Source organism: Arachis stenosperma, chromosome 7 (assembly GCF_014773155.1).
Source record: "Arachis stenosperma cultivar V10309 chromosome 7, arast.V10309.gnm1.PFL2, whole genome shotgun sequence".
Lineage (NCBI taxonomy): Eukaryota > Viridiplantae > Streptophyta > Magnoliopsida > Fabales > Fabaceae > Arachis > Arachis stenosperma.
Window position 1 is genome coordinate 3,796,721 of NC_080383.1, and position 12,600 is coordinate 3,809,320.

The following is a 12,600-nucleotide window of genomic DNA, read 5'->3' on the forward strand; positions in this document are numbered from 1 at the left end:
TTTAAATACATCGCAAACTTTCCAAGAAACTGAAGACAGCTATAGAGGTATGCAATCGCTTGAAGAACAAATAGCAGCAGAAGAGAGCTTGAGAAAACAAAACAGATGCAACAACTCTATACTAATTTGAATATGCCTCTATTATTATTGTATATGAAAGAAAGGTGTACACAAAAGTGATTCTTTTCATTTAAGCTAATCCAAAAGACTACAAGCTATTTATACATATGCTGCACTATCATGTATAAGAAATTTTTGTTGACTTTTTAATAAAATTTCTCAAATTACTTCTACCCTTTATCTTCGATCTCAATTTCATCACCATCTCTTCTTTTTCAAATCTCAAACTTTCATATTCGATTTTGTAAAAATTTGAGATTTGAAGAAGAAGAGACGATGATAAAGTTGAGGTTAAAGATAAAGAATGTGGGTGATTTGAGAATTTCATTAAAAAGTCAACAAAAATTTAAAGTTTGAGTACTTTTATCATACGAAACCCATTAGGATTAGGGGTGTGCATGAGTCGGGTGAAACCGGGTTTGATGTGACCCATTCCCGACCAGAAATATGTACCGGACCCATTTTTGAGACGCGAACCCGACCTTAGACTCGATAAAACCTATATCCTTTCGGACCGTTAACATTATATTACTTTCTTATAAGTGTAAAAATATCCAAATTTCCAAGACTCCAACTATTATTTGACATAGTAAAATTCACTTAGAAAAATATAACAAGAACCAACTCTTCTCTAAAATTAAAGCATAACCATAATCAATACTAATATTGCCTAATAACACCAAATATTTAAATCAATACAAATAACACAATATTATGCATTAGTCTAAAGTCTTATGCATTTTAAATATAAAATATTAACTTATAGTTTTATATATAATGACTAATAACACAAAATATTAAGGTTTATAATACTTAAATTTCACATAATAATAGCCATCATCCATCACTAATAATACAAAATATTTATTGTGTATGGTGACCGGGTCACGGGACGATTTCGGGCGACCTGAGCTATGGTCCGGACCCGACCCGAAATAATGACTGGGTCTATTTTTGAGATCCTTACCCGACCCTAGACCCGATGAAATCACATCAAATTAGTCTCTAAAGTGTTCGGGACCAAGCCGGATCTTTGGACCGGGTCGGGCCATACTCACCCCTAATTAGGATATAACATTAGTTTTTTTCTTTGACGGATTTTTTTGTCACAAATCTTTTTTTTTAATTTTAATAGTTGATTTTATAATGGTCGATTTTAGCATATAATTAGCCCGACTGATTTTTAAATTAGACAAAAAGGCATCAATAGGCGAGTGGAATAATTAAGGGGGCAAGGCTACGCACAATTTGTCTTTGACGGTGTAAAGGCAAGGAATAAAAAAAAAAGCATTAGATTTGCTCTCACCCCTTTTTCTTCATTCCCTCCTTCATGACTGTTCTTTCCTTCTCTTTTTTGTTTTTTAATTTTTTCAACCTTAGCTTCTAAGTCTGCTCTCCTCCTTCTCCAATCTCTCCCTCAAATATTCTCTCTCCTTTCTTTGCATTCTTTCCCTTCCCTTCTTCAATGGCAAGTGCAAATGCAATCCACACCAAACACCAAAAACTAGCACCAGAAAAAAACCAAGATGACCCCAACAACAAGTTCTATTACCATTTTCTCTACAAAGCAGCCTTAGTTGCAATCTTCTTCGTTATCCTTCCTATGTTTCCTTCACAAGCTCCTGACTTCATCAACCAATCTCTGGTAATCATCTTTGTTGCACTAAATATTCATGTTTTTCATATATGCCACACTGTTATCTATCTTATACTTCCTGGTTTGTTTTAGATACAATTAATAAAATCTTCGTGTTCATATGTCTTATTTGGCACTCAGAATTGGTATTTGTGTACGTGCAACGTAGGTAACAAGAAACTGGGAACTCCTTCACATACTGCTTGTTGGTATTGCAATCTCTTATGGCCTCTTCAGCCGTAAAAATGATGAGAAGGTGGAGAAAGAGAACAATGGAACCAAGTTTGATAACGCGCAGACGCTTGTTTCGAGGTTCCTTCAGGTGTCTTCGTTTTTCGAGGACGAAGCTGAAATAACCCCTTCTTCTTCTTCTTCTGATGAAAGCGCCACCACCGCCACCACCACTACCAGCAGCAACAAAGTGCAAACTTGGAACAATCAACACTACAGGAAGGAGCCTGTGGTGGTTGTGGCAAATCAGCAACAACCAGCACAACATCGCTCTAATTTCGAAAACAAGGGTGGTGGTGGTGGTAGTGGCAGTGGCAGCTTCGCAGGTGGTGAAGGCTCGAGAATTATTGGTGAGAAGCTATGATAAAAAAAAGAATTCATTTCTGAAACTCAAAAGAGGCGAGAATTCCGAGTTTTTTTGTCCTAGAAACAGATTAAACACAGCTTTTACCTTCTTAAATTTGTGATTATTCCTTGGCTTCCTTCGTAAAGTAGAATTATTGTATTTGAAGAAAATCTCATGTCCTAAGCTGTTCAAGTTGTGATGTTGATGGTGTGATTATTCTTTACCTTCGTTCGTACAGTAGAATTATTGTATTTAATAATGATATTAACTTTGTAGGTGAGAAGCCTCTGCTTTTGCCGGTTCGAAGCTTGAAGTCTCGTTTATGTGATGATCCACATGTTGATGATGCTGAGGAAATTGCTAAACCTGTTAATGGAACAACAACAAGCTCTGTGTCTCTTAATAGATCAAATTCTAATAACAGATTCTCACCAAGTAATTCAATGAAGACTAGAAATGGTGAACTTGAAGGTCCCGGTAGTCCAAGAATTGTGGAAAACATGAAGGACAGTAATGTTGTGCTTCCATCTCCAATTCCATGGAGATCAAGGTCAGGGAAAGGAATTGAAATCCCAACAGCTCAGTATCCTTCAATGGAGGAATCTGAGTTCAACAAGGTGGAATCAAAATCAGTGATGAGGTCCCAAACTTATTCGCGTTCATCAAGAACAAGTCCCGTTTCATCTGCAGAGTCAGTTGCAAAGAACTCTGAGAAGGTGATGAGGAAGGTCGTGTTCTGCAAGTCTTGTCCTCCTCCGCCGCCTCCACCGCCGCCCATATTCCAGAAATCAGTCTCTATGAAACCATTCAGGTACGGTTCTTCATTCAATGGAAGTGGTAGTTCCTTTAATAAGGAATTGAAGAGGAGCTTCACAAGTGAAGGGAGAAGAACTTTTATTGCTGATAATAATAATAATAATAAAAATAAAATCAAGAACATGGGTTCTTTCTCAAAGAGCAAAGAGGTCAAAGAACAAATTGACGATCAAGAACTAAGAAGAAAGAATAACAAAACAGGTATGGGATATGAAGATAAAATGTCTTTTAGAACTGACAAATTCATGCCAGAGGCAAAAGCTCCAACAATGGAATTAGCAGAGGAAGAAGAAGAGGAGAAAGAAGAAAGCTTCCTAGACAAGGGGATGATGGAAAATTATCATTATGATGACGAGGACGATGACGATGATGAGTCCTCAGAATATGAAGATGAAGATGTTGCTAGAGAAGCAAGGATGATGCAGAAAGAGAAAGTGGAAAATCTACTACCACATGTTGAAGAAGCTTCAAAGACTGAAGAAGAGGAAGAAGAAGAAAGTGCAGCACCTTCTTCTGACGTGGATAAGAAAGCTGATGAGTTCATAGCCAAGTTTAGGGAGCAAATAAGGCTTCAGAGAATCGAGTCCATCAAGAGGAGTACAAGGACTACTAGGAAATCTTCAAGGTAAAGTTAAAAAAAATATCTTGAAGATCCTTATTATATAATATGAGTTATGAGATGTTATTAAAAAGAGTGGATGTTTTGTTTCCAGTTTTATTTATTAAGCTTGTAATTTAATTTGGATTTGGATTCTTCTCCTATTTACCAAATCCCACAAAATTTAGTCACAAAGAAAAAATCCCACAAAATTTTATAATCACGGATATATTATTTTATTATTTATTATTTATGTTGTAAATGAGTATAGAGAGATTATGTCATTTGAGCTATAGCTCGTTGGCTCATTTATGTTTATTAACCATTAGAAACAATTACAAAATAAATTTTTTATTAATCAATCGTGACCTCTATAAATATTTTGTTAATATGAATCAACAAATTTTTTTGTTCTCTTTTTGTAAAAGTTAGAGAAATTGTGTCTTAATTCAATTGATTTATTTGATTGATGCCAATCCATTACTAAGAAATGAGTGGTGTCGATTATAAGTATAACACAATCAATTTAATCTTATTCAATCGAATAGAAGTACAACACGTTAAATTTTACAGAATTTTTTCTTATTCAATTCATTAATAATGTGACACAAAAATGAATTTTTATCGATTGGAAATATAACACAATAAAAAAATATGAGTATATTTCTTTAGTTATTTTTCGATGACTTTTTAAATAGATATTTTTTATTTTTTGGCTCTAAAAATTTTCTCAATTTTATGTATTATATAAGTATCTTAGTTTTAAAAAATTCATATTTTATATTATAAAGTAATATCATTTTCATTTATTATTTCAACAATATGTCATACAAATATTATGTCTTGTCAATTATATTTTATTTAAAATAATTAAGTTATTTAAAAAAATTATTTATATTTTTTATTTGTTTGCATTCTATTTATATATTTCCATTCTTTTTTTCACAAATTCTCTTGGTGTAAACCTCACAAAATTAGTAAATAATTAGTTAATAAATTAAATTTTAATTAGAAAAATTAAAAATATAAATCTAATATCAAAATATGATAGAGCTCTTCAAAACGAAAATTTTGATACAAATTTAAAAAAATTAGCCTAAAATTGAATCGGATAGGCCGAATCGATTGAACCGGGTCTAAATTGGACCCGTAGACTCAACCGGACCCATCGCTTAAAGGAAATACAGCATCCTTTCCCTTCATTTCTGCATTCACACTGCCATTGTTGGGAGGGGAAGAGGAGAGCTTCCAACCCTCATGCAAACACCCCCTTTGCCATAACTTCCTTATCCGGACTCCGATTGTTGCACCGTTTGCGACCACGCGTCTATCGCGTTGAGCTCTACAATTTTATTGAATTAATTTTATTGGTAAGCTTCTCTCTCAATTCAGTTTCTCTTCCCCTATTGTTTTTCAAAAATTAGATATGTGAGTATTGAGATTTTGGTCCTCTTGTGTTATAGGACCCGATTAGCTTGGGAAAAACGCTTACCCTTGCTTATTTGGCACTTGGATATGGTAAGGATCATTAACTCCTAATTAATTCTTAGATTTAGTGAGTTAGAAATTAAATTGGATATGTGTATATATGACAATTGTGTTAGGTGTATGAGTATATGTGAGATGGAGTAAAAATTGAATATACTAGAGGCTTGATTGGAAACTTGAGACGCTGAATTGTGGCAAGGAAGGCTTGAAAGCTTGCTTTGTGGAGGTGTCTCGGGTTATACGCAAAAATCGGCCAATGTATGGTTTAGATTTCGCGTATTTAACATGTAATGCCCTGTGAAAACTTAGGCTAGAGAATTATAGGATAAGTTGAAGTGGTTAAAAGAGTTAAATGATTAGTCTTCATTATATTAATGGATAAGTTGATATTGGGCATGTGTTGAGGAATATGGTAAATTTATGATGTTTCTTGGTGTTTGGTTATAATTGAGCAATATATATATATATATATATATATATATATATATATATATATATATATATATATATATATATAAAATGGTTGAGATTGAGTGGCGTTTGTTTGATATTGTTGCTATTGATATAATGTATAACAATGTGGTGATGGTTGGAGAATTTTATGAAGGTGACAATATGTGTATATAGAATAATTGTTAGTTTGTGATTAAGATTTGTAAGTTGGATTAAAATGAGATGTTATTGAGCCAAGAAAATGATAGGGTTGCAAGAATTGTTATGCTATTGTTGAGGGTAAGTTGTATTGATGGTTGTGGTGTGTTGAGTTGAATGGAATTGGGTTTTGGTAAGAAAATGTGATTTTGGGTAAAAATGGAGGTTTGATGTAATTTGGTGAAATTTTATTTTTGATGAACTTTGATAGTCCATAACTTGCTTCTCAAATTTTGGATGAAAATGCAATTTGTCTCAAATAAAAGAAGGTTTTATAAGCTTGAAAACGATATAAGGTTTGCGAAAAAATCGAACTCTGTAGAGGAAGTTATGGACGCCGAAAATCCGGTGCTAAAAACTAAATTTCTAGGAGTTGCAGCTTTCTGGGTGAACTGTGAATTTTTTTTGAACAACGTACGCCCACGCGTACGCGTGGCATGGTATTTTGATATGCGCATGCACGAGTAGCCTATGCGTGCGTGTGATGAGCCAACATGCATGACCACGCGTACGCATGACCCACGCGTACGCGCGACATGATGTTCTCACCTACGCGTACGCATGATAAGAGAATGCGCGCGCGTACTACCTTTTTACACTCCCACGCGCACGCGTGACCCCGATTTTCTGAAAAACTGGTTTATATGTTTTAAAATCAATTTCAGATCTCCAAACCTCTATTTTCACTCTCTTAGTCATAAAATGTGATATTAAGCCTAGTAATTAGCTGAAGTTAGGAAATAGAGATAACTTGGGAATGAAGTCAAGGTTAGAAATGATGGATCGTATAAGAAAGAGGTGTATATAGGAATGAATTATGATGTTAGGGCTTGAATGATTGACTTTCTACAAGTATTACAAAATATATGAGGCAAGTAAGAGAGTAATGTAAGAGATTGAGATTTGGTGATATTAATTAATCAAGAATAATAAAGATGTATGATCAATGAGTTAAGTGTAATTGAGAATGATGAGATTGAGACATGAATTAGTATCGAGAATGAAAATGATAATTATGAGGAATGATTGAATATATTGAGTTTGGGGTGTTATCTCCCCATGTCAGCTTGGGATTCGTCCCATGGACAATATTGAGCTTGGGGGTGTTATCTCTCTCATGTCAGCTTGGAGGTGTTGTCTCTTCTCCCTATGTCAGCTTGGGATTCGTCCCATAGATATTATTGAGCTTGGGGGCGTTCTCTTCCCCATGTCAGCTTGGGAATTCTCCCCATGGTGTATTGTTGAGCTTGAGAATATGTCGGGATGGCTACGTAACCGTCAGTTAATATCAACAGCCATAGGACAGGTGGTGCAGAATTTACAACCACAAACTAACCGGCAAGTGCACCGCGTCGTACCAAGTAATATCTCAGGTGAGTGAGGGTCGATCCTACGAGGATTGATGGATCAAGCAACAATGGTTGATTAATTTACTTAGTTAGACAAGCAGAAAAGAATATTTTGGTATTCAAAGAGCATTAAACAGTAAATTCAGAGTTTGAAGACAGGCAGGTGAATAAGTTGGGAATAAAATATGGGAGAAAACAGTTAAGGTTTTAGAGATATCTATTTTCCTGATTGACTTTTCTTATTAACTATTTTAATCATGCAAGATTCCATTCATGGCAAACTATATGTGACTAGACCCTAATTCCTTAGACCTTTCTAGTCTCCTCTAAAATTCATCAACCGTCAATTCCTTGGCCACTTAATTCTAATTAGAGGGTGAAGTTTAATTTCTAGTTTATATGCCACAAAAATCCTAATTACTCAAATATAAGAGGATTATATGTCACGTATCCCGTTAAGTTCAGATAATTAGAAATTTAGGAGAATATGTTTTCAAGCTGTTGTTCAAGTAAAGAGTTTTTCCAAGTTATACAAGAACTCAATTAGAAAGAGGGTCATACTTCCGTTCCACCCAAATTCATAAGATAAAGAACGAAAACAATTCTTGAAATATAAATCAAAACATAAATTAAAATAGAAAAATAATAGTATCAATCCATACAATAGACAGAGCTCCTAACCTTAACAATGGAGGTTTAGTTGCTCATGGTACAGAGAGAAAATAAGGATTCAGATAAATTGTAAATTGGGCTAAGGTGGAATGAAAAGTTAATTAATGGAATCCCCCCAGAAGAGAAGTTTCTTTTTTCTTTTATAGCTAGTCCTAATTAATTTAAAATCTAATTTTTAAAATTAAATAATATCTTTTCCTATTTTAAAATAAAATTCAAATTTTAATCAGAATTAATTATGGCAATCAACAAGTCTTCAATTGATGGATGGGGACCACTTGATTCCTTCACTCTGTAACCTCTGATCTGTGCTTTCTGGGCTGAAAATTGGGTCAAAAACAGCCCAGAAATCACCCCAGCATTTTTCTGCGTTTTTTACACGTGGCGCATGTCACACGTACACGTCTGTTACGTGTATGCGTCGATGATCTTCTTCGCGTGTCACGCGTACGCGTCAGGTACGCGCACGCATCGCTGTGCAAATCGCCAAACCACGCGCACGCGTCAGGTACGCGTACGCGTTGCTCCTCGCTGGTTTTCTCCTTTAATTATTTTGCTACAGAAACTCCATCAAATCCAGCTGAATGCTACTTAAAATAGACAAAATTGCACAAGACTCAAAATAGTATCCATAGTGGCTGAAAGATAATTAATTCTTGATTAAACTCAACAATTTAAATGCAAATTCACTAGGAAAAGATAGGAAAGATGCTCACGCATTACAACACCAAACTTGAATTATTGCTTGTCCTCAAGCAACCAAAACTAATATCGGCTTAGGATGTGAATTTGCATGAGAGTGAGAAGTCGATTAAGCTCGTGTCTCTTCTTATAGTGGGGTTTACAACTACAATCTTGAATAGTTTTGACATCTCATTATCCTTTGAATCAGAAGAATGTTACTGTCATTTGGAATTAGAATCTGGATAATATTATGAATTCTCTAGTCTTTTATATTTCAGTTTAATCCTTGAACACAGCAAATTACCTTTGATTCTTTTTTTTTCTTTGGTGCTTTGTACCTTGAGTCTAGCCGTAACTTTAAATATTTTGTCTCAAGTTTTACTGATACAAAAACACCACAAGCACTTAACTGGGGAACTCTCTTTAAGTTCTGATTTTCCTTTCAGTTACTCCCAGACAGTGGTGCTCAAAGCCTTTGGCATACTCTGTTAAATGCAATTGATCTCGACTCTTAGTGTTCTGTCTCAAGGATTACTTGACACAATCACACCACAAGTATATGACCAGGGAAACCACTCTTTGAGCTTTTAATCATGTCTGACCTCCCTAGTCATTGATACTCAGAGCCTTGGACCTTGCTTTTATTTTTATATATTTTTTTCACTTTTGCTGATTCTTTTACTTCAAGGATTAAACTCTCACTTATTGTAGAAAATTCATAATAGTTCTCTAAATTCCTGTTCCTTATACATCAACATTCTTTGATTCAAATTCAAATATGCACTGTCATGTCATGCATTCAGAATCACAAATAACACCATCACATTTAAGTAAATAAGACTACTCTTAAATATAAACTCAATTTCTCATGCAATACATCACTTCTTTTTTTTTCTTTTTTTTTTGATTTCAAGCTCAGTGGGTAATACATGAGACACATTTCAACATTAAGGCAAATGATAGAATGAACTAAATCTAAGAATTGAAAGTACTAAAGATCATGCAAGCAATCACAACAACAGAAGACAGAAGATGACAAAATAAGAACGAAAGAGAAATAGAATGAAAGGAACTCAACCACCTCAGTTATGCTGGTGGCCATCTCATTCCTCCATGAAGAACATTCATCTCCCTTTGGTGCTAAACAGAAAAGCCATAAGCAAAGCGTCAACACCAAACTTAAAGGTTTGCTTGTCCTCAAGCAATGAAGAACTGAAAACAGAGAGGAAAAAAATAATTAGTACGATAAAAGAAGAATAAAAGGATAAAAGAACGAGAGAGAATTAGGATTTGGGAGGGAGAGAATGAAAATAGGACGGCGCACTAGGGGATTGGGGCGGCGCAAGCGACGCGCATGCGTGCAGCACACAGACGCGTGCATTGCGCCAAAGGAAGGGACGCGTAGGCATCCAGTGCGCGGACGCGTGCTCTGGTTTGTGCTAGTCGCGTGAGTCCAGCCTCGCGCACGCACAACTCTCGGGTAAAACATGGTTTTACGCCGATTTCCCTATCCACGCGGACGCGTGGGTCGCCAAAAGTAGAAACGGCACGCACGCGTTCAGTACGCGTGTGTGTGGGCGGGATTGTGCCTAAGGCACGTTTCGTGCCCAACTCCCGTGCCACTCTCTGTTCAATCTAACCCATTTCGCATCCACAAAGGATGCGGATGCGCACTAGGCGCTGGCGCGTCGATCCCTTTTTTTTAATGCAGAATGCATGTGAAGATACAGAATGAATGAATGAATGAACACTAATAAAAATAAAACAAAATAAAACTAAGAATGAAAAGGAATGATCATACTACAGTGAGTTGTCTCCCACCTAGCACTTTTAGTTAAAGTCCTTAAGTTGGACATGTGGTGAGCTCATTGTCATGGTGGCTTGTACTTGTACTGATCCAGGAATCTCCACCAATGTTTGTAATTTCAATGGCCACCGGGATTCCAAACTAGGCACATAACGCCTTCGAGCAAGTTGAAGCAAGTGACAAGGCCCCAAGAGTGTTGATTGTGGGAATGAATTCCAGGGTCCCAAACCCTGCTTTTGCACCCGTCTTCTTGTGGATCACTATTGTTTCCACTGGGTGGCAAGCAATCTGAATTCTCACAGAGACATCTAAACAACCTTCTAGACCCATTCAATTGAGCTCTACATCAATCCTTGCACTTCAATTTGGAGCATGCAACTATATTGAACTTTGCTTGACAACTCTTACCACTAACCATCTTCCTCTTACTCTTAATGCCACAAAGAGCTCTAAGTTGACCATCCGTCTCTAGTAGCCCATATTCAAGTGGGAAAGTAAAGGTTAAGGATAGAAATTTTACCCACTTGAATGTTGTATTGGATGGTAATGGCTTTGGGAGAGGTCTTGCAAGCTCCACTCCTTTGTGTTCTTCTTTGAATTCTTCCACCTCTTTGTAAGCTTCCTCAATTTCAACCTCTTCCTCTTGGTAGCTTTCTTCTAATTTAATCTCTTCTTCATTGCTTACCAAGGGCATGTGAGGGTGTGCATCTTCCGCTTTTTCCATATGTGAGGGTGGAAAGTTCTCTAATTCACTGGAGTATAAACTCTTTTGATTGATTTTCTCACTTTCTTCCATAGGATCTTGCAATGTATCTCTTGGGAAGGAATTTTCTTGTTTTTTTTCATGGTTCTTGATAATCATCTGCACATATTTCTCTACATTTATGACACTCGTCTTTATATCATGTATGAATTCTTTCATGAGAAGCTCAACATTTGATGGTGCTTGATATGAATATGGAGATGGTGGCTCTTGATATGAATAAGAAGGAGATGATGGTTCTTGATAAGTGCAAAAAGAGGATGGTTCTTGGTATGAATAGGGAGATGGTGGCTCTTGATAGTTGGAACATGGAGCATTGAAGTTTCTTTGGTTTTGACTTTGCCAACCAAAATTCGGATAGTTCCTCCATCCACAATAATATGAATCACTACTTGGGTGTGAGTAGTAACCCATGTGATCTCTCTCCATTATTTTTCCTTAGCACAAAACACCAAACAGAATTAAACGCACCATGTGGAAAACAGGCAAGCAAAGAAGAAAGAACATAAAAGAAATTTAAACTCATTAAATAAAATAACTAGGAAGAATAAACAACTAAGGGGACACCAAACTTAATTTCAGGAATTAAGAGAAAAGGAAAAGAAAAAAAATTAAATAAAATAAATCAAAATATTTTTTTTTTAAAATTTAAAGAAATAAGTTAAATGAAATTAAAGCAAAAACGCCTAATCTAAGAAATCAAACAACCATTAGTTGTCAATCACAGTCAATCCCCGGCAACGGCGCCAAAAACTTGGTGCGAAATTTACAACCACAAACTAACCAGCAAGTGCACCGGATCGTACCAAGTAATATCGCAGGTGAGTGAGGGTCGATCCCACGAGGATTGATGGATCAAGCAACAATGTTTGATTAATTTACTTAGTTAGACAAGCAGAAAAGAGTGTTTTGGTATTCAAAGAACATTAAACAGTAAATTCAGAGTTTGAAGACAAGCAGGTGAATAAGTTGGGAATAAAATATGAGAGAAAACAGTTAAGATTTTAGAGATATCTATTTTCCTGATTGACTTTTCTTATTAACTATTTTAATCATGCAAGATTCCATTCATGGCAAACTATATGTGACTAGACCCTAATTCCTTAGACCTTTCTAGTCTCCTCTACAATTCATCAACCGCCAATTCCTTAGTCACTTAATTCCAATTAGAGGGTGAAGTTTAATTTTCTAGTTTATATGCCACAAAAATCCTAATTACCCAAATATAAGAGGATTATATGTCACGTATCCCGTTAAGTTTAGATAATTAGAAATTTAGGAGAATATGTTTTCAAGCTGTTGTTCAAGTAAAGAGCTTTTCCAAGTTATATAAGAACTCAATTAGAAAGAGGGTCATACTTCCGTTCCACACAAATTCATAAGATAAAGAACGAAAACAATTCTTGAAACATAAATCAAAACATGAATTAAAATAGAAA

General features: G+C 35.6%; 1 protein-coding gene and 1 long non-coding RNA gene across 2 annotated transcripts; both read left to right on the forward strand.

Moving 5' to 3' along the window:
• The first annotated feature begins 1,416 nt into the window (after positions 1 to 1,416).
• On the forward strand, positions 1,417 to 3,778 carry LOC130940425 (uncharacterized). Its single transcript, XM_057868556.1, has 3 exons — positions 1,417 to 1,765; positions 1,926 to 2,337; positions 2,610 to 3,778. Exons 1-3 carry the CDS (start codon positions 1,586 to 1,588, stop codon positions 3,776 to 3,778), a joined length of 1,761 nt encoding a protein of 586 aa, XP_057724539.1. The 5' UTR covers positions 1,417 to 1,585.
• A 1,187-nt stretch (positions 3,779 to 4,965) lies between these two features.
• Positions 4,966 to 5,640, forward strand: LOC130940672 (uncharacterized). Its single transcript, XR_009070356.1, has 3 exons — positions 4,966 to 5,117; positions 5,211 to 5,265; positions 5,352 to 5,640. It is a non-coding gene; the product is annotated as an uncharacterized LOC130940672 (long non-coding RNA).
• Positions 5,641 to 12,600: the final 6,960 nt, after the last annotated feature.

Bases quoted from the DNA above. Each gene is read 5' to 3' on its own strand.
- LOC130940425 (XM_057868556.1), top strand. From the start codon at position 1,586: ATGGCAAGTGCAAATGCAATCCACACCAAACACCAAAAACTAGCACCA. The intron at 1,766-1,925 runs GTAATCATCTTT...CGTGCAACGTAG, and splicing joins ACTTCATCAACCAATCTCTG to GTAACAAGAAACTGGGAACT. The intron at 2,338-2,609 runs GTGAGAAGCTAT...TTAACTTTGTAG, and splicing joins TGAAGGCTCGAGAATTATTG to GTGAGAAGCCTCTGCTTTTG.